The sequence below is a fragment of the Carlito syrichta genome, unplaced genomic scaffold (genome assembly GCF_000164805.1).
Source record: "Carlito syrichta isolate Samal-C Ts95f unplaced genomic scaffold, Tarsius_syrichta-2.0.1 Scaffold288869, whole genome shotgun sequence".
In the NCBI taxonomy this organism is placed as follows: domain Eukaryota; kingdom Metazoa; phylum Chordata; class Mammalia; order Primates; family Tarsiidae; genus Carlito; species Carlito syrichta.
The window spans coordinates 46,259-64,322 of NW_007232965.1; the positions used below are offsets into that span (position 1 = coordinate 46,259).

Here is an 18,064-nt window from a genome sequence, read left to right on the forward strand (position 1 = left end):
CCATGCTCTCTGACTCCAGACCTCATGCACTTATTCAGCCTCCCTAGTTCACAGCTAATATCCAAGAGCAGACATTCTGAGTCCCAGCTCTTGATTCAACTTAATGATTTCAGTCCTGACTGTATATTGGAATCATCTGGGAAACTTGTAAGACTTACGGATGCCAAATATTGTGATTCATTGGCCTGAGGGGGGACACAGTTATTGATATTAATCACCAGTCCCTCCCTCTCAACTCCTACCAGTAGTTCTAATGTACAGCCACTGTGGACACCCCATGCAGGTGGGTCATTCAGGGCAGTGCCCTCAAACACAAAGAGAAAGGGAAGCAGAATCCAGCTGCCAGGTTCACAGTTTACAGGACCTTAATCACACAACAACTGTCATTCATCTACAGTAGGGAACAACAGAGTATTATCTCACAAGCCCCACTATATTTAGCGACTAGGAGGAAGCCACTGGAGTCGAATAGTTCTTTGGAGGGGGGCTGTCTTAGCTGGGGAGGGAGGTAGGGAAAGCACAGAAACTGAGGATAGTAGGGGGTCCTCAGTGCTTGCAAGTCATCAAAGGGTGGTGTTAGCCTGGTGCTGCTCATGGCAACAACTTGGGAATCGCCAGGTGGGAGGATGATCATTTCCATGCAGTGTCTGAAGCACTCAGCAATAGTCTGCCATTCCCAGTATCCTGAAAGGAAAACTTCAGGCATAGGCATAAGTGAATGAACTAATTAGCAGTGAAGTATTAGCCTAAGAGTATTTGTTAAGACAGCTAGTGTGGATGCTTACATGTTCAATTCTCAACAGAATGGTGCATCTCACCAGTTCAAAGAGCTGCACTTTTCATCATTTCGCCCCAATGTTTAATCTGATTCTACTCCGATTTCTCAGATGCTATATGTAGATTGTGACATAAGCAACTTGTTCTAAGATGGAAATTATTAAAGAAATGCACACAAAGCATCCATAAGCCAACTTAAAATTGTACCTAGTTTAAAAAGCGCTTGAGGGAAAAAGCATATGGAGGTGGCTTGTAGCTGAAATGGTTGCGGGCGCTGGATGTGGGGAGATACCACCGAGAGCCATTGCACATGTTAATAAGGATGTCCTTTCTCTGCAGGATAATCGCCCATAGTAGTAACATTCAAGAGTGAAAACAACATATTCATAAATATCTTCCCATTAAAAATAGCCCACCCAATAGCACTTTGCTGAATAAAAACAAATGTCATCTCACACACCTAGTCTGCTGGAAGCTTCTCAAAGAAAACATTCATTTCTAGTGGTAGACTTACTTTTCCCTGTACAATTGGGAAGAAATATCTTAATTTGGAAGTCAAAGATAGAAACAAATTTTAAAATCTATCATTTTTTTTTCACTTGTACTTTAAATTAGGGAAGCATAGTAAAGAAATGAAAATAAGTCTTCCTAACTAAAATCAGGTTTCTCAGCATGGCAAGGAAATTTAGAATATGTATCTTAAGAGCCATAAGTCATAGGAAGAAAGAGAACCATTAACATCTTAGACACAAATATGCTAGAAGCTTTAGGTAACAGTGTCTTACTTTTAGGTAATACTTAGTCATGATTTTGCAACTGGGATTCCATTTTATGTTCTTAAGATACCAGAAAGGGTCACACTTAGGGTTGGTGTCAAGGTAGCAGCTGTGACTGAGTTGATCAGAGCAGAGACCTGGACCCAAGAACAAGCAAGGGAGAGCAATCAGGCTGCAGCATAAACCAAGAGGTCAGTGAGATGGATGTCGAGCCCAGGACTCCAGTGCTTGAATCAGGATGGCGGGAAGGTCACAATGGTCCAGCAGGTCTCCAAAGGCCATGGCACCCTAGGACTAGAACTCAAGTCAATATACACATATTAATGAGCCCAGTATTATAGATTCTAAGTCCATCCAAGTTGCTGCGAAGTTCATAATTTCATCCTTTTTTATGGCTGCGTAATATTCCATCATGTATACGTACCACATTTTTTTAATCCAGTCCTCTTTCAGTGGGCAGCACGGTTGGTTCTATGTTTTTGCTATTGTGAATAAGGCTACAATAAACATGCATGTGCAGGTATCTTTTTCTTATTTTTTTCTTTAAAAAATTTTTTTGGTTATCTTTTTCATAGAGTGATTTGAGTTTCTCTGGGTATATTCCCAGCAGGGGGATTGTGGGGTCATACAGAAAGTCGATTTTTAGATCTTTTAGGGATTGCCACACTGTTTTCCTCAGAAGTTGTTCTTAATAGTTTACACTCCCACCAACAGTGTAGAAGTGTTCCCTTTTCCCTGCATCCTCTCCAGTATCTGTTGTTTTTGGAGTTATTAATGATGACTATCACAGAAACAAAGAACTGAGCACCACATGTTCTCACTCATAAGTGGACCTTGAACAGTTTTCATAATACTATAAGAAAGGGATTGGCGGTAGTGGGAAACGACCAGAGGAGAGGGAGTGGGATTGGCAGAAGTGGGAAACTGCTGGGGTGGGGGGCACACCTCATCAACAAGGGGACCTGCATAATGAACTCTTGTATACCTAACCCTGAATTGTACCCCACATCTTTAAAATTAAAAAGCAAAAGCAAAAAACAGTGAGCCCATACCCCTAACAGCAGCTGCTTGCTTTTGGCCAGCAGTGAGCTGAGGCTCTTCCTGGCAGGAGTGGGGAATTGGCCTCAGCGCTTCACAGGCAGGGTCCCAGGCTGCAGGTGGAATGCTCTCTGGGATGGAAAGCCTTTGAGCCCTAGATCTTGCTCTTTCCACTGGACCACATGAATCACTAAAAACACTGCTCTCGCACGCGCTCTCTCTCCCTCACTTCCTCCCTCTCCCTTCCTTACCTCCTCTCTCCCTGCCTTTCTCTCTCCCGCATCTCTTTCTCCCTGTCTCTCTCTCTCTCTCTCTCTCTCCCTCTCCTTGCTCCTTGCCTCTCTCTCCTTGTCTCTTTCTCTTTCTCTTCCCCCACACTTGCCTCTCTCTCTCTTTCTCCCTGTCCTGTTCAAATAAAAATAGTATAGAAATGCCTCCCAGATAGCCCTCTTGGTAAATGAGTTCTTTCACACGTAAAGTTCACCTTCTGAGTGCTGAAGCTTTATTTTTTGCATCATGGGATGGAAATTGCCTCAGTCCTTACCTCTTGCAATAGGCATTCTGCCTCCTCTTGGAGTATGGGTAATGCCCACAGACTGCATCACTCTGGACTGCTGTTTAGGACATGGGGAAAAAACTTTTTGTTCAAGGAATACCTTTATCTGCACTTCTAAGTCTTTTGGGTCTGATTGATAGGTAGTGTGAGGTATTTGCATGGCCCGTGGTGGTCACGTGACAGGCTGGCCCTCATCCCCGGGGGTGGGTTTCATCTCCTCCTCTCATTTATGTCCCTTATGATTGAATCAGTGGGGACTGCTGTCGTTTTATATTTTTATCTCCTCTGGAGTGTCTACCTAAAATAATCAAAAGGGTCAGAATCTGGCTTAAAGATAATGTACTCAAGTGCAAAGTTTAAGGATGGCCGCCTGGGAAGCACAGATCCCAAAGAAGGGAAGTCAGTGATCAAAGTGGAGAAGTTTGAGATCTTTTATATGGACAAAGTTTGGGGAAGCTTAACAGAATCCCCACATCTTCCTTTTTTTTTTTTTTTTTTTGGGTTGGCGTCTCATTCTGTCGCCCAGACTGGAGTGCAGTGGCACAACCCTGGCCACCGCAGCCTCGACCTGCTGGGCTCTGGCGATCCTTCCGCTTCAGCCTTCCAAGTAGCTGGAACTACAGGTGCGCGCTACCATGCCCGGCTAATTTTTTAATTTATTGTAGAGATGAGGTCTCGAACCCGCAGGCTCAGGCAGTTTACTCACCTCGGCCTCCCAAAGCACGGGATTACAGGCTGAGCCATCAAGCCCGACCCCCCACATCTTTCTATATCAGGCTTAATGCATAGTTAAAACGATCTGATTAGTCGAGGTGGTCTTTTCTTTTGGGAAAGGTATATTTAACATTACTGAAGATGTAACAGTCATGAGGCCTTTGGTGCCATCTGGTCTGAGTTAGGTACAGGACAATAAAGGAGGCAGCTAATCTACAACAGAGATGGGTGATTGGAAGGGGAGGAGGTCTGGCTCTGGTCTCCTCTAGTTTTATTTACAGAACAAAAACAATGAGGAAAAGAGTTAATCTACAATCAGAGAAGCAGAATTACAAACATGTTCCATGACACAGTCTCCAGGGCTTAATTTCCCCCGTGGCATGATAAATTTAGAGGGTCCTGACATTTTATTTCTTTTACAAGAGTGATGGTAATGTCTTCAGCTACTAAGGAATAACTATGGGAAAGATTTTCAGGTATTTTTTGCTCTACTTAACAAAGTGGGTAGAATGATTTTCATATCGGATATTTATAAGACCCTTTAATAATGGCCCCAGAATTATCATTTTTTCTGGCATGATTATAAGAACTACCCCACCCCCTGGCCAGCCATTACCTTTAGGAATCAATTGCCAGCTGGGAATCACCTGCCCTGCCTCACTTTCTTTCCTTCACTATGTGGGTTGCCGTGTTGCTGCTAATGACCTGAGTGAGAAGATCTCCATAAGCTTAGGCTCCCTTTCTCTCCTCCCCCTGCCCACTATTGAAAGCTCAGACCAGCTCACACATACTCATGCTTGCAGGGGGCAGGCTGCTAACGAGAGTCAGTGAAGCAGCTCTGTAGGGCAGTGGGGAGACAGTACTTGAGGGTGGGGCCCTGTTTCTCATACACTAGCCTTTTGTTACCAAGTAGAGTGGTGGACATGGAGTTGTCAGAAATCCTGATTTTTCAAGGAAATTTGTGTGAAAAACATTTCTGTGTGATTTTTCCTGATTTTTAAAACATTATGTGGACTGCAAGTTTTAAATCCTGTACCCATGTGGACTTTGGCTGGTGGCTAGAGCCACCTCAATCTAGTGCTGAGGACCCAGGTGTCTGCTCCTGGCACAGACGCACACTGCACTGCCAGGTCATCGGTGCCCGCATGTCCTTCACTGAGAAGGCCTAGGCTGGTCTGACCTCACCCCCTGGACGGGGAGTCTGCTGCGATGCCCTTCACCATGGCCTGCAGGAACCCAGAAGTTTCACTACGACTGTGCAGCTGAAGAGAAAGAGTGTGTATAGGGGGAATGGAGGCAGAACTAGAGTAGTGTCAGAGGTTTTAGAATAGACTTTGGGAGTGGAAATTTGGACTGTTTTTCCAAGAAAATAATGAAAGCACACGTTCTGTTATTATCGCTTTCATTCCATCACCTGCCTCCTTACATAGGTTTTTAAGCAATGGCTTTGATATTTAACAGCTATGTTTAATTTTTTTTTGGCAGGGGGGAAAGGTATTTCTAAGCTCCAAAGACCTGAATGATAAATAAACTTTTGGGGGTCTACTTGAGTTCTGTGTATGGATACTCCTTATTCTGTCACAAGGATGTACGGTATATAATTTAAAACAACTTATCAATACTGAAGAATGAGATATGAATGCCCCCCCCAGTCTGTTTCTAACCTTTTCATTCATTTATAAGATGCAAATGCCTCAAATACTTTAATAGATTTATATTTTATTCTTGGGTTGAGCCAGTTGTCTCTTTGAGAGTTTTCAACTCACTAAAGAATTCAGGCACAAAGAAGACAATGCCTTCTGAAAGTCTTGCTAAAAAGGAGAGGCTGACCTGGAATATCACTGGTATTACATGCTATAAATTGCTGTGGTGGTAAAATACAATTGGTATATCACATTTCTTAGTTTCAGGGAGTAACTTGGTCTTATGTTTGGCCCTATATGAAAGACTAACAAAGCATGGTGTTCACTTGTTTTCAAATAAAATATAACCAGAAACTCCAAATCTCTCCTAAAAGATGGAGACTTATTTTTAGCTAAAGTCAAAAGCGAAAGTATCTATTAGTAGTTTCCACATTGTAATATTGAGTTTTCCAATAGAAATTGCTCTTCAATTAATGTGGATGCAGTTAACTTGCCTGTAAAATGGGTATAACGTAGGGTGGGTTTGAGTATTAAATGAGATAGAATATATAACTCATCATAGTATCTGGTACACAGACAACTTTTAGTATATGGTAGCTAATATTGATATTATTATTTGTTTGGTAGCTAATATTGATATTATTATTTGTTTGGGTCAGGACTGCCTAGGCCATTCTAGGACTCTGGCTTTTATTTTTTATTTTTCTGTCTTGTGTCTTTTGTTATACACTTTACATCTTTATTGATATATAATTTACATACCACAAAATTCACTGATTTAAAGTATTCAATTCAGGCCGGGTACAGTGGCTTATGCCTATAATCCCAGCACTTTGAGAGACCAAGGCAGGAGGGTTGCTTGAGCCCAGGAATTAAAGACCAGCCTCAGCAACATAGTGAGACATCATCTCTACAAAAATCTAAAAATTAGCTGAGTGTAGTGGCATGCAACAGTAGTCCCAGCTAATCAGGAGGTCGAGAAAGAAGGATTGCTTGAGCTCAGGAAGTTCAGGCTGTGGTGAGCCATGATCATGACATTGCCCTCTAGCCTAGGCAACAGTGAGCCACTGACTCAAATAAATAAATAAGTATACAATTCAACAGTCAATTCACAGTTGTGCAGCATCAGCACAATTAAGTGGAAAATATTTTCATCACCTCTGAAGGAAACCTTATATACTTGTTAGTGGTCACTCACTATTTCTCTTTCCCACATTTTCCTACAACCCCAGGCTACCACTTTCTATCTCTATAGATTTGCTTGTTCTGGACATTTCATGTAGATGAAATTATATAATATGTGGTCTTTTATGATTGACTTATTTCACTTAGTATTTATATTTTCAAGGTTTATCTATGTTGTAGCATGAATCAATACTTTTTTTTTTTTTTGAGTTGGAGTCTCACTCTGTCACCCAGACTGGAGTGCAGTGGTCGCTCCTGGCCACCGCAGCCTCGACCTGCTGGGCTCCGGCGATCCTTCCGCCTCAGCCTTACAAGTGACTGGAACTACAGGCGCGCGCTACCACACCCGGCCAATTTTTTGATTTATTGTAGAGATGAGGTCTCGCTGCCCAGGCGAGTCTTGAACCCGCGGGCTCAGGCAATCCACTCACCTCAGCCTCCCAAAGGCGCGGGATGACAGGCTGAGCCACCGAGCCTGGCTCATGTATCAATACTTTACTCCTTCTATTGCCACATATTGCTGAAAATAGGCCGCATATATATTTATATATGTATTTTTGAGTCAGGGTCTCACTTTTTTTCCCAGGCTGGAGTGCAATGGCACAATCATGGCTCACTGCAGCTTTGAGCTCCTGGGCTCAGGCAATCCTTCCACCTCAGCCTTCTGAGTAGCTGGGGCTACAAGCACACTCCACAATGCCTGGCTAATTTTTCTATTTTTTTATAGGGATGGGGTCTTGCTTTGTTGTCCAAGCTATGATACTACACTATATTTTTTTATTCTTTCATCAGTTGATGGACGTTTGGGTTGTTTCTACTTTTTTGGTTATTACGAATAATGTTGCAGTGAGCATTCATTCAAGTCTTGGTGTGGATATATGCTTTCATTTCTCCAGGGATGGAATTCTATTTTTTACATATGTTATGTTGTATATCTTCTTTGCGAAATAACTACTAAAATTCTTTGCCTATTTTGTAGTTGGGTTAATTATCTTTTATTATGGAGTTATAAGAGTTGTTTATATATTCTGGAGATGAGTCCCTTATCACATATATGATTCACAAATATTTTCAATGCATTCTGCAGGTTGTCTTGGTATTACTTTTTATTAACCAATAAGTCTGAACTGTCTTATTCATGTATAATGAATGCATTCATGCCCTTCTAACCGATTCACGCAAACTTTCTTTCCAGCCTCTGTTTCTCTACCTCGCTCTTCAGTCTGTCCACGAGCCCCTTCAGGTCCCTGAGGAATACCTGAAGCCATATGACTTTATCCAAGACAAGAACAGGCATCACTACGCAGGAATGGTGTCTCTTATGGATGAAGCCGTAGGAAATGTCACTGCAGCTTTAAAAAGTCATGGGCTCTGGGACAACACGGTGTTCATCTTCTCCACAGGTAGGTCTGTCAATAGGGAAATCATCTCTTGGTACAACACAGGACATGGTATTCGATAAGTTGAATGAAGACAGATTGGAGCAGTTAGCATTTCCTTATTAAAATGAATGCGAACTGCAATGGTGGAGACGTGATCATAGTAGATGGAAAGATGTGTCTAAGGAAAAAGAATCGTGGCATCTTCGTTCAGATGCCACAATATTCTGGTAGTAAGCTTATAAACAAGCACTTGCTTCCCAAGTAAATACGAGTGAGCCTCATTCACGTGTAGGCTGCTGGGTGGCGAGTCCTAGAGGGCTTGTCCCTAGCTCTCTGCAGCCAGCCATCCTGCATGGCCAGGATGCCTGCTGGCTGGAGGCGGCTTGGTGTTGGTGCAGAGAGACAGGTGGCAGCATGATGGAGATGGGTAAGCAATGGAGTTGTTTAAATCCAGGCTCAATAGCCAAGTTTTTTTGTATTAAAATTATTTTCTGACAATAAAAGTCATATATATTGATTATAGAAAACTCAGCAAAGATGGGAGAAGGAAAACTCATAATTCCACCCCCCAGGGGCAACTTTTGCAAATCATTTTCACCATGGCAATGCCATCCTGATCCCTAATCTGTTACATATGTGATTTTTCTCCCTTCTCAGTTGACAGTTTCCTTATAGTCCACCATGATGTGCTTTGTTTATTCATGGTGCTGAGTACTCAGAGAGCACTTCCAATCTGAAATGCAGATCATTTTGTTATGGGAAATTTTCTCATGATTTATTTTGGAATTGTTTGGCCCTCCGACCCACATTTCTCCTATTCTCTCTTTACAGACCTTTTGTTATTTAGTTTTTAGATCAGTCCTCTAATTTTCTTAGTTTTTTTTTTTTTTTTCTCTCCTATTTTGATGGAGATGGGTAAGCAATGGAGTTGTTTAAATTCAGGCTTATTTTTCTTGTACTATTTGGGAAATTTTCTTATTGCTTTGTAAACTTTCCACTAAATGTATTTAAACCACCATGTTTTTTAATTACCCAGGAACTCTTTCATATTTTCTGATAATTCCATTTTTTGTAGAGTTCTGTTTTTACTTTATAGATGTAATAACTTATTTCTCCAAAGCCTGTGCTCTTAACCACTAATTTTATGTGTGTATGTGTTTATACATATATATGCACGTATATGTGTATAGAATTGTTTAAAAAGTTGCTTGTATTCCCAGCATTGTCTCTCTTCCTTTTCAGTTCTTTTTTTTTTTTTTTCAGTTTGTTTGCATCTTTGTTTTAGTCTGTCTTTCATGAGAGTGGTTTTGTCAAATGCCTGGTGATCCTTAGCTAAAATTTAAACATTTGATTGGAAGCTCCACAGTGTGAAGTCAGGGCTTGTTATCTGGTTTTGTTTTCTAGTGAGTGTGAAGAGGCTGAGTAGCTTACCCCAGGTCACACAGCCAGTCAGAGGCAGGCTTCATTGTTTCTGGCTCCACTGCAGTATCCTGCCTCTGAGATGATGATCTTGATGTTCTTATTGGACCTCATGATACAAGGGAGCTCTCCCCATAGTGTGCTGCAATTCTGATCTACTTAGGAGCCTGGGCAAACCTGGGGGCAGTGTCTAACCTGAGCAGCATTGTTCAGTAGCTTTGGTGCTATTCAAATACTATAATTTTCTGAGTGTGTCCTGCTGTGAAAAAAGTTGAGTATAAGATAAAATTTGTTTTTCCTCCAAAACTTACTCTTCAGGAAAAAAAGGGTGGAGGGGGGAGGCATTGTAAACTTAAATGTTTACGAGGTCTCTCAGATTCTGGAAGTTCTTCTCAATTTAATTTATTTTGAACAGCCTGGTATAGCATTTTGATCAGTGCTGTTTTTCAATGCCCACAGAGTTCTCTAGAAGGAATGAATAAAAAAGAGGCCAGGATATTTAACATTGATCTGGCAAAATTATTTCTGGGAAATGGCCTCACAGTTGCAAGAATGGGAAGTCATAAGTTTATAAAACCAGCCTTTGTTGTAGCAATCACAATTACACAATTTCAGGACAAAGGATTTCCTGAAGTGAAAGTGGAGTCACATGTCCTACGTGGGCTGAAAAGTGCTCAGACAGAGAGAAGCTGGGCACTCTGGAACACAGTGCTGAAAATCTCCAAGTGGCTCTTATGACATCCAAGATGCTGGTGTCAAGAATGTATGGGAACAGATGGAATAGAGCTTTTCATGATATGTGAGAATGGAAAAGCATTTTAAGATCAATATTTATTTTATGATGTGATTTTAAATGTGTATACAGAATTGCACCTTAAAGCTGAGTTTTGACTGTTTTATAAACATCTATAATATTTTACTTATTTAAGGTAGCAGAAATAATATTTGGAGATTCTCACTGAGAAGATAGGGATTACCTTATGATGCAGTCGTCCTATATTCTGACACTATGTTTTACATCAGTAGACATGTTAGACCCTGCACCATCTTTGCTTTGTTGGGTGAAATCCAACCTGATTGTGGGCATGTAATTTTATTACAGTGCTGAATTCAGTTTGCTAGGGCTTTATTTAGGATTTTTGCATCATTTTGGAAGTGAAAGTGGATTGGTAATTTCTTTTTTGTCTGTTGGGTTCTGTTGTCTTGGTTACTTACCTCATAAAATAATTTGGATAGTTTTTTTCATCTTTTTCTATGTTCTAGAACAGTTTTAGAACGTTTGAAAGATCTCTCTGGTTAGGCTGGAAACTTCTTGGAAGGCATTTAAAAAAATTATCTCCTTAGTTTAAATTTTTTGCTGAGTTGTATCTAGGTGTGGGTCTTCAAAATGTTGTAAAATCAATTTGCCTGAAATACAATGAGCCCTTTGAACTGCACACTAAGATTATTCTTCAATCCAGGAAGTTTTCCTTGTTCATATTTTTGCTTATTGCTTTTGTCCTGCTTGATTTATGTCTCAAAAATATCTTTCATTAATAGACTGAATCACTGATTCAGCTTTTCTCTCATCTTTCTCAGCTGTTTTGTCCATTTTCTTAGCATTCTGGAGCTCCTCTGCATTACCAGTTAGACATTTTTGCCATTTAAAATCTTCTCCTTACTATCTCCAATGTAGATTATTATTGATTGTATTTTTAGTTTTTTGAAGGCCTTTCATTGCCTCAATCAGTTCCCTTTTCTCCTAAGCTTGTTAGTGACCACTGTTCATTAAATACTGACTACATGCCCAGGCCCAGTTCTAGTGTTTTTCCTGTACTTTTTTTGGTTGGTTGATGTTACTGTTCACATTGTAAGCATTAGAGCTCAAAATAACCTTGTGAGATAGGTTTCTTTTAACCAATGAGAAATCAAATCTTCTTTTTCTTTTTTTTTTTTTTTGAGTTGGAGTCTCACTCTGTCGCCCAGACTGGAGTGCAGTGGCCACTCCCATCCACCGCAGCCTCGACCTGCTGGGCTCTGGCGATCCTTCTGCCTCAGCCTTCCAAGTAGCCGGAACTACAGGCGCATGCTACCACACCTGGCTAATTTTTGATTTATTGTAGAAATGAGGTCTCGCCAAGTTGCCCAGGTGGGTCTCGAACCCGCGGGCTCAGGCAATCCACTCACTTCAGCCTCCCAAAGGCGCGGGATTACAGGCTGAGCCACCGAGCCGGCTCAAATCTTCTTTAACCAACCACTTAAATTGAGAGATTTGCTCAAGGCCACACATCTAACAAATGAAAGACCAGAATTCAAATCCTGATCTACTTGAGGAACCTAATTGATGGTCCTGTCACATCTCATCCCATTGTCCTTCATCCCACTTTTGACTTTCTACACTTCTCTTCACAGAACCTTTCCTTTTCCTGAATCTTTCTGAGTAGAACTTTTCTAAAATCCTATTTTGATAGGAAACCATTGCCAGCTATATGGCACTTCCTCTGAGTACAGGTAATGAAAGATCTGCCCACATGGAATGCGTGGCCATCTCTTGACCTCTGGTCACTTTTTCCTTCTCAGATCTGTAGCTTGAGGTCAGGTTGATGGGCACAATTCACTGAGTTCCCATGGCTTTTAGGCATTAAGTGTCCTATACTCTATGGAACCTAGCTGAAACATTTTCCTTGCTTTTGGCTACCTGATTCTTTGACAGGCTAAAAGAACCCCAGACTTCTTTCTCCATACCTTAAGGCCTTACTTTTGGGGACACTTCCCAGGATACAGTGTACTCCATTGCCAAACCCTTCTCTTCCCCTGACCATTGTCCTATGGGAGTTGTGATCTCTAACTACATATAAAAGTTGAGGAGGTAGACTGGGTGTGGTGGCTCACACCTGTAGTCCCAGCCCTTTGGGAGACTGAGGTGGGAGGATCAATTGAGGCCAGGAGTTTGAGAAGAGCCTGGGCAACATAGTGAGATCCCTGATTCTACAACAACAGCAACAAACTTAGCCAGGTATAGTGGGGCACACTTATAGTCCTAGCTACTAAGGAGGCTGAGGCCCAGGAGTTTGACTTTACAGTGAGTATGATGGCACCACTGTACTCCAGCCTGGGCAATGGACTGAGACCCTGTCTCTACAAAGAAATAAAAAAAAAAGAAGCGGGGGAGGTAACAATCGTCTGGTAATGTCAAAAATTAGCACCGTCCCACTCTCAATTCCCACCGTCCCACTTCTGCCTTTTTTCAGGTGGGTGAGGTGACTCTGTGTCATGAGGCAAAGCAGGGTAGGTCAGCCCTTGTTTCCTCCACCCATTTTCTTTGGCCTTATCGTTTACAGAAATGTCTTCACAATTCTGGCTTTGTAAGCCATGTGTCCATTTTAGTTTTTCATATGGGGATGGACTTTCTTCTTGTTCTGTGAATGTTGTTTTAGCAGGATAGTGGTTAAGAGAAACAGCACTAGTGGCTGTCAGCCTGTCACCATTGCTGCTCTTCATAGTGGGTAAACTTCAAGACTTTTTTTTAATAGGAAACCATTGCCAACAGACCCAGAAATCTGCATGGAAATCTCACCTGGAGTAAGATGAGTTGCAATGAGAGCCAACTCTTGAGCAACTAGGTCATGAGTTAAAACTAGGAAAACTGATTCTGAAATCTTAAAGAGAGTAATTGACCTCAGTGCCTTAATGCAGTCATTATATATTTATGCTAACTCATCAGAATAGCCAGTTTTGCTTACATTTACATGCGGGTTTGACTGTGAGGAGAGACCTAATATGCAATTATTTCTCCAGATACTGTTTTCTTTTTTTTTCTTTTTTTTTTTGAGTTGGAGTCTCACTCTGTCACCTAGGCTGGAGGGCAGTGGCACACTCCCGGCCACTGCAGCCTCAACCTGCTGGGCTCTGGTGATCCTTCCACCTCAGCCTTCCAAGTAGCTGGAACTATAGGCACGCGCTACCACACCCAGCTAATTTTTTTATTTATTGTAGAGATGAGGTCTCGCCAAGTTGCCCAGGCGGGTCTCAAACCCACGGGCTTGGGCAATCCACTCACCTCAGCCTCCCAAAGCACAGGATTACAGGCTGAGCCACCAAGCCAAGCCTATCTTTTCTTTTCAGTATTTATCATCTCTTATTTATTCTTCTTGTTTCTTTGCATTGAATAAAATGCCACTATGATGTTAAATAATATGGGAGGTGGACAACACTGTCTTGTTTCTGATTTTGTTGGAAATATTTCTTATTTATTTATTTATTTTTTTGAGTTGGAGTCTCACTCTGTCACCCAGACTGGAGTGCAATGGCAGCTCCCGGTCACTGCATCCTCAACATGCTGGGCTCCAGTGATCCTTCCGCCTCAGCCTTCCACGTAGCCGGAATCACAGGCATGCGCTACCACGCCCAGCTAATTTTTGATGTATTGTAGAGATGAGGTCTCGCCAAGTTGCCCAGGCGGGTCTTGAATCCGCGGGCTCAGGCAATCCACTCAACTCAGCCTCCCAAAAGTGCGGGATTACAGGCTGAGCCACTGAGCCCCTCAGATACTGTTTTCTGTGTTTATTGCCTGAAGTAGAAATTAATAATGTGCTAAAATAATGTGATTAAAACTCAAGAAATAGGACCTGGACTGACTGATCATGGGACAGTGATTCATTTTTTCCAGTTTTCTCACTTTGCTCCACTCAGCCCTGCCTTTCTTTCTAAGCATAGGAATAATGGGTACATCCAAACAAATACAGGCTGAGTCCATTAGTACAAAAAACCCTGAAATGAACTAGCTTCTTGGTATCTAGCTTACATGTACAGTGGCAAGGAGAAGCAGAGACTTAATTTTTATATTTTCACGTTTGGAAAAGCTGCTTTTAAAAAAATTCCTGTTATCATTTGGGAGAAACCCAGGGGGCTCTTCCCTTCTTACTGTCTCTGCTGTCATCCTAGCACATGGGCAGCTACTCTCGGCATGCTATCAGCAGACCCCGCAGCGATGAGTGTTTGGCAAAAATGCAGATTCTGTGATGATAGCTGCACAGTATTGTGGATGTACTAAATGTCACCCAACTGGGCACTTTGAAATGGTTCATTTTGTGTAATATGAGTTTCACTTAAATTTTAAAAATTCAATTTCTCAGACTTCATCACAGACATCCTACTGAATCAGAAACCCAGGACCTGGGGTCCAGGAATCGCCATTTTTAACAAGAATCCAGGGCATTCTTTTGTGCACAGAAATTTGAGAAAGCCCTGAGTTAAGGTAACATTAACTCAAACCTTAGAAATTAGCTTTATCAGAAGTGTATATAGTTATTTAAATTTTATTTGTATTTATTTATGTGCTTCTCACTAAGAGGATATGTACCAGGAGCCAACTGTGTTTGAATTTCAGCTCTCCCTGGTAGTTTTCACTTCAGGTAAATGCTCCCCTTTCTAGAATCAGACTCTTCAAAAAAGCTAATAAGAAAAGTTTAAATTATTCTGCTCTCCATGCCCTTTCTGCATATGGATCCATCTTGAGGGATGAATGCCACTCTTTCTGTAGCGTGTGGTTAATACTACTGTTAACAAGAGTTTCATCACAAGCACACGATTCTGGTTGTTTGAATCCTTCTCTGATCAGGTATGGTTAGAGTCAAGTCCTGACTTTCCCATCAGTAAGTTAGCAGATGCCAGCCTCACCCAGTCACCTGTTAAATGCAGGTGCTCCACCCTCCATTTATTCACTCAGTCTTTCATTGCAAACAAGAAGTTCCACCGACTGTAGTTCTAGCCCTTAGGATTCTCACAGTGTAGTGAAGCAGACAAGCGCATGAACTGTCACCGGGTAGCGGGGATTGCCAGGGTGGAGCCTAGGTGCTACTTCACACGGTGGGACCACCTCCTCAGCCAGGGTCTGGGGAGGCTTCTGAGATGGAAAGGCTGGGAATGGGGTGGCCAGAGAAACGGGGTGTAGTCAGAGAGGAGATTGGCAGCATCCTAGCCTTTGAGAAAGGAACAGGAGTAAAGAGGGAGAGCAGTCCTGTGGCAGCGGCGGGGCGGGGGATGTGGAGGCAGTCCCATGGCTGCAGTCCAGGTGGCAAGGTGGGGAGGAGGAGAGGTGAGGCTGGAGAGCGCGGCCGAGAGCCTGCTCAGGAAGGGCCCTGAGTAGGCCGGGCCCTGAGTAGGTCGGGCCCTGAGTTAGCCGGGCCCTGAGTAGGCCCGGCCGGGCCCTGCAGGCGGCAGGCCTGAGAAGCTTCGAGCAGGATCCAGTTTTCACTTCAGTACTAGGGTGGAGAGTGACTGGAGGCAGCAGGCCTTTAAGGGGGTTTCACAGGAAAAGGGCAGGAGGATAAGCCACAGATAAAGGCAAAAGGAAAACGGATAAAGAGGAAGGGACGGATGCAAGAAATCCATGGTTGAACTTGGGCCTGCTGTTCTTTGGGAGTTCTTATTTCCAGGAGAGTTGATGGTTCTGCAGTTCTGTGGGTTCTCAGAGCTGTGCTGGCACTGGGGAAAGCCTTTGGTGGAGCCATCCTTTCTGTTGGCACTTGGTGCATTGGCAGAACTGGAAAGAGTGGCAGAGTGCCTGTGTGTCTACACAGTGGCAGAGTATAGTCCGTGGGTTTATAGCTCCCTGTGAGAGCAGAACTGGTTTGGGTTGTTGCAGGGACCTCAGGGTGAAGCTGCACTTGGTGGGCAGGCATCTGCAGTGCGCAGGCCAGTCCCTCACAATGGAGACGTGTCCTGCCCCGACGTCATTGGTGCCACCACTGAGGAACACCTAGTCCTGTTCGGTAGCACACTTCTGCTCAGACGAATGAGTAATTTATTACAGAAACTGAACTTTTAACATTTACATCTGAACTTTCACAATATTACATGTAATTTAATATCTCAAACAGTGTTAATAAAGAATCTTAACTAATTCCTCTAATCTTATGTACCTTTCTCCCTTGCATGTAGAATTCCCTTCAAAACTGGTGGCTGGCAAAGGGAGAACTCCTTCATGGTTTTAAATGTACTTAGGCAATTGGCAGACTTATTAAAATATTATGGAAATTCTGTGCCAGGAACAAAGTAATATGACTGCTAGCAAACCAGTCTCCCTAGGTTCTTCAAACACTGAAATGAATCTCTGACAAAGCTAAGGAAAAGCTGTTAAGTGAATACATAAAAAAGTGTGTCCACACTGCCTTTCTTTCTGTGGTTATGCATTTATTTAGCATATCTGTCATAGAGGGAAATTACCTGGTTCAAAACTATGAGACTAGGATGATCTTTTCCATCACCCATCATTAATCCATGCCACCTCTTTGGATTTTACCTGTTAATGTCCTCACTGAGACCGTGTTGGATCACTTTAAAATTTTATTAGTAATAGATACTAATTTTTTGATAATTTTATTGAGTGAAAATAACAACCAATGCGTTTTACTGAACAGCCACTCTGACTTGGCATCTCTTTTGGCTGAGTTACAGAGGAGTTTCCAGGGCTGGGAATGGCCGGCCTTCCTCCCTTCTGTCTCTGGCAGTCCTCAGGGATGTCTTCCTTCAGGTAGTTACGATGCTTCCCATGGGTTGAGACAAGGACAGTCCTCCTACCAGGGAACCCAAGATGGCGAGGAAGCTGTTTGTCCACCTTGATCTCACTTTTTCAAATGGGGAAACTGAATTGAGGGAAATTTTCTGGTACTTGGTACAGGACAGAATGGGGAGGCGGGGTGCACAGATATGGACATTTGATTCTCTTACCATCTACTCAGAGTTTTTCCACTTCTTTGTGGCCCCGGGACCTGACTCATCCTCATGTTTGAGTTCTGGGATATTGCTGGTGGTAATCCTGCCGCTTTATATTTTGTTTTGGTTTTCCGCCGGGGGAAGAGAAGCCAGAGTGTTTCTATACTGCCATTTTTGGAACTGGAATTCCCAAATTCAATAGCCAATGCATTTTAAAGGCCACCCAAACAGTCTTGCATTTATTCTCTGTGACAAACCATCGAATTCACAATCCCAGAGTCTAAGGCAAAAATGCCTCTTAATCACTATGTTTATCAGATTTTCAATGTTTTATTATATTACTTAATATATGCTACAACGTAATAGTGTATTATTGTATCATGAATTTTTAGGAGGAGAAACATGAATCATTTTCACAATTCTGTGAGGGGATTTCATTGTGGCCTTTCTCTGAGTTTATACTTAATGGAAGATATATTTTGAACTGAGCATATTTATTGACTAAATTGCAAGAAGCTTCTTGATTCGTTTGGGTTTATCTTCTCCTTTTTCATTGCATTTTAAAGGTCAGATTTAAGATGAATTCATTTCTTATAGTGTATGCTTCTCTCATAACTAAATGGAGCCAAGATTCTTCATAAGGCAAGAGGAATGTCATGTTGGACAGGCTGCACTAGAGGAGGAAGCAAGATGAAAGTACATTCTGTATAGAAATAACCACCCAAGCCAGGCTCGGTGGTTCAGCCTGTAATCCCGCGCCTTGGGAGGCTGAGGTGAGTGGATTGCCTGAGCCAGCGGGTTCGAGACCTGCCTGGGCAACTTGGCGAGACCTCATCTCTACAATAAGTCAAAAATTAGCCGGGCGTGGTAGCGCACGCC

General features: G+C 42.4%; 1 protein-coding gene across 1 annotated transcript in view; it reads left to right on the forward strand.

The window, feature by feature from the left end:
• ARSB (arylsulfatase B) overlaps positions 1-18,064 on the forward strand; it is a 193,065-nt gene that overhangs the window by 12,953 nt on the left and 162,048 nt on the right. Inside the window, exon 6 of the mRNA XM_021710399.1 lies at positions 7,885-8,092. Coding sequence (XP_021566074.1) covers positions 7,885-8,092 — 208 coding nt within the window. The remainder of the gene's footprint in view (positions 1-7,884; positions 8,093-18,064) is intronic.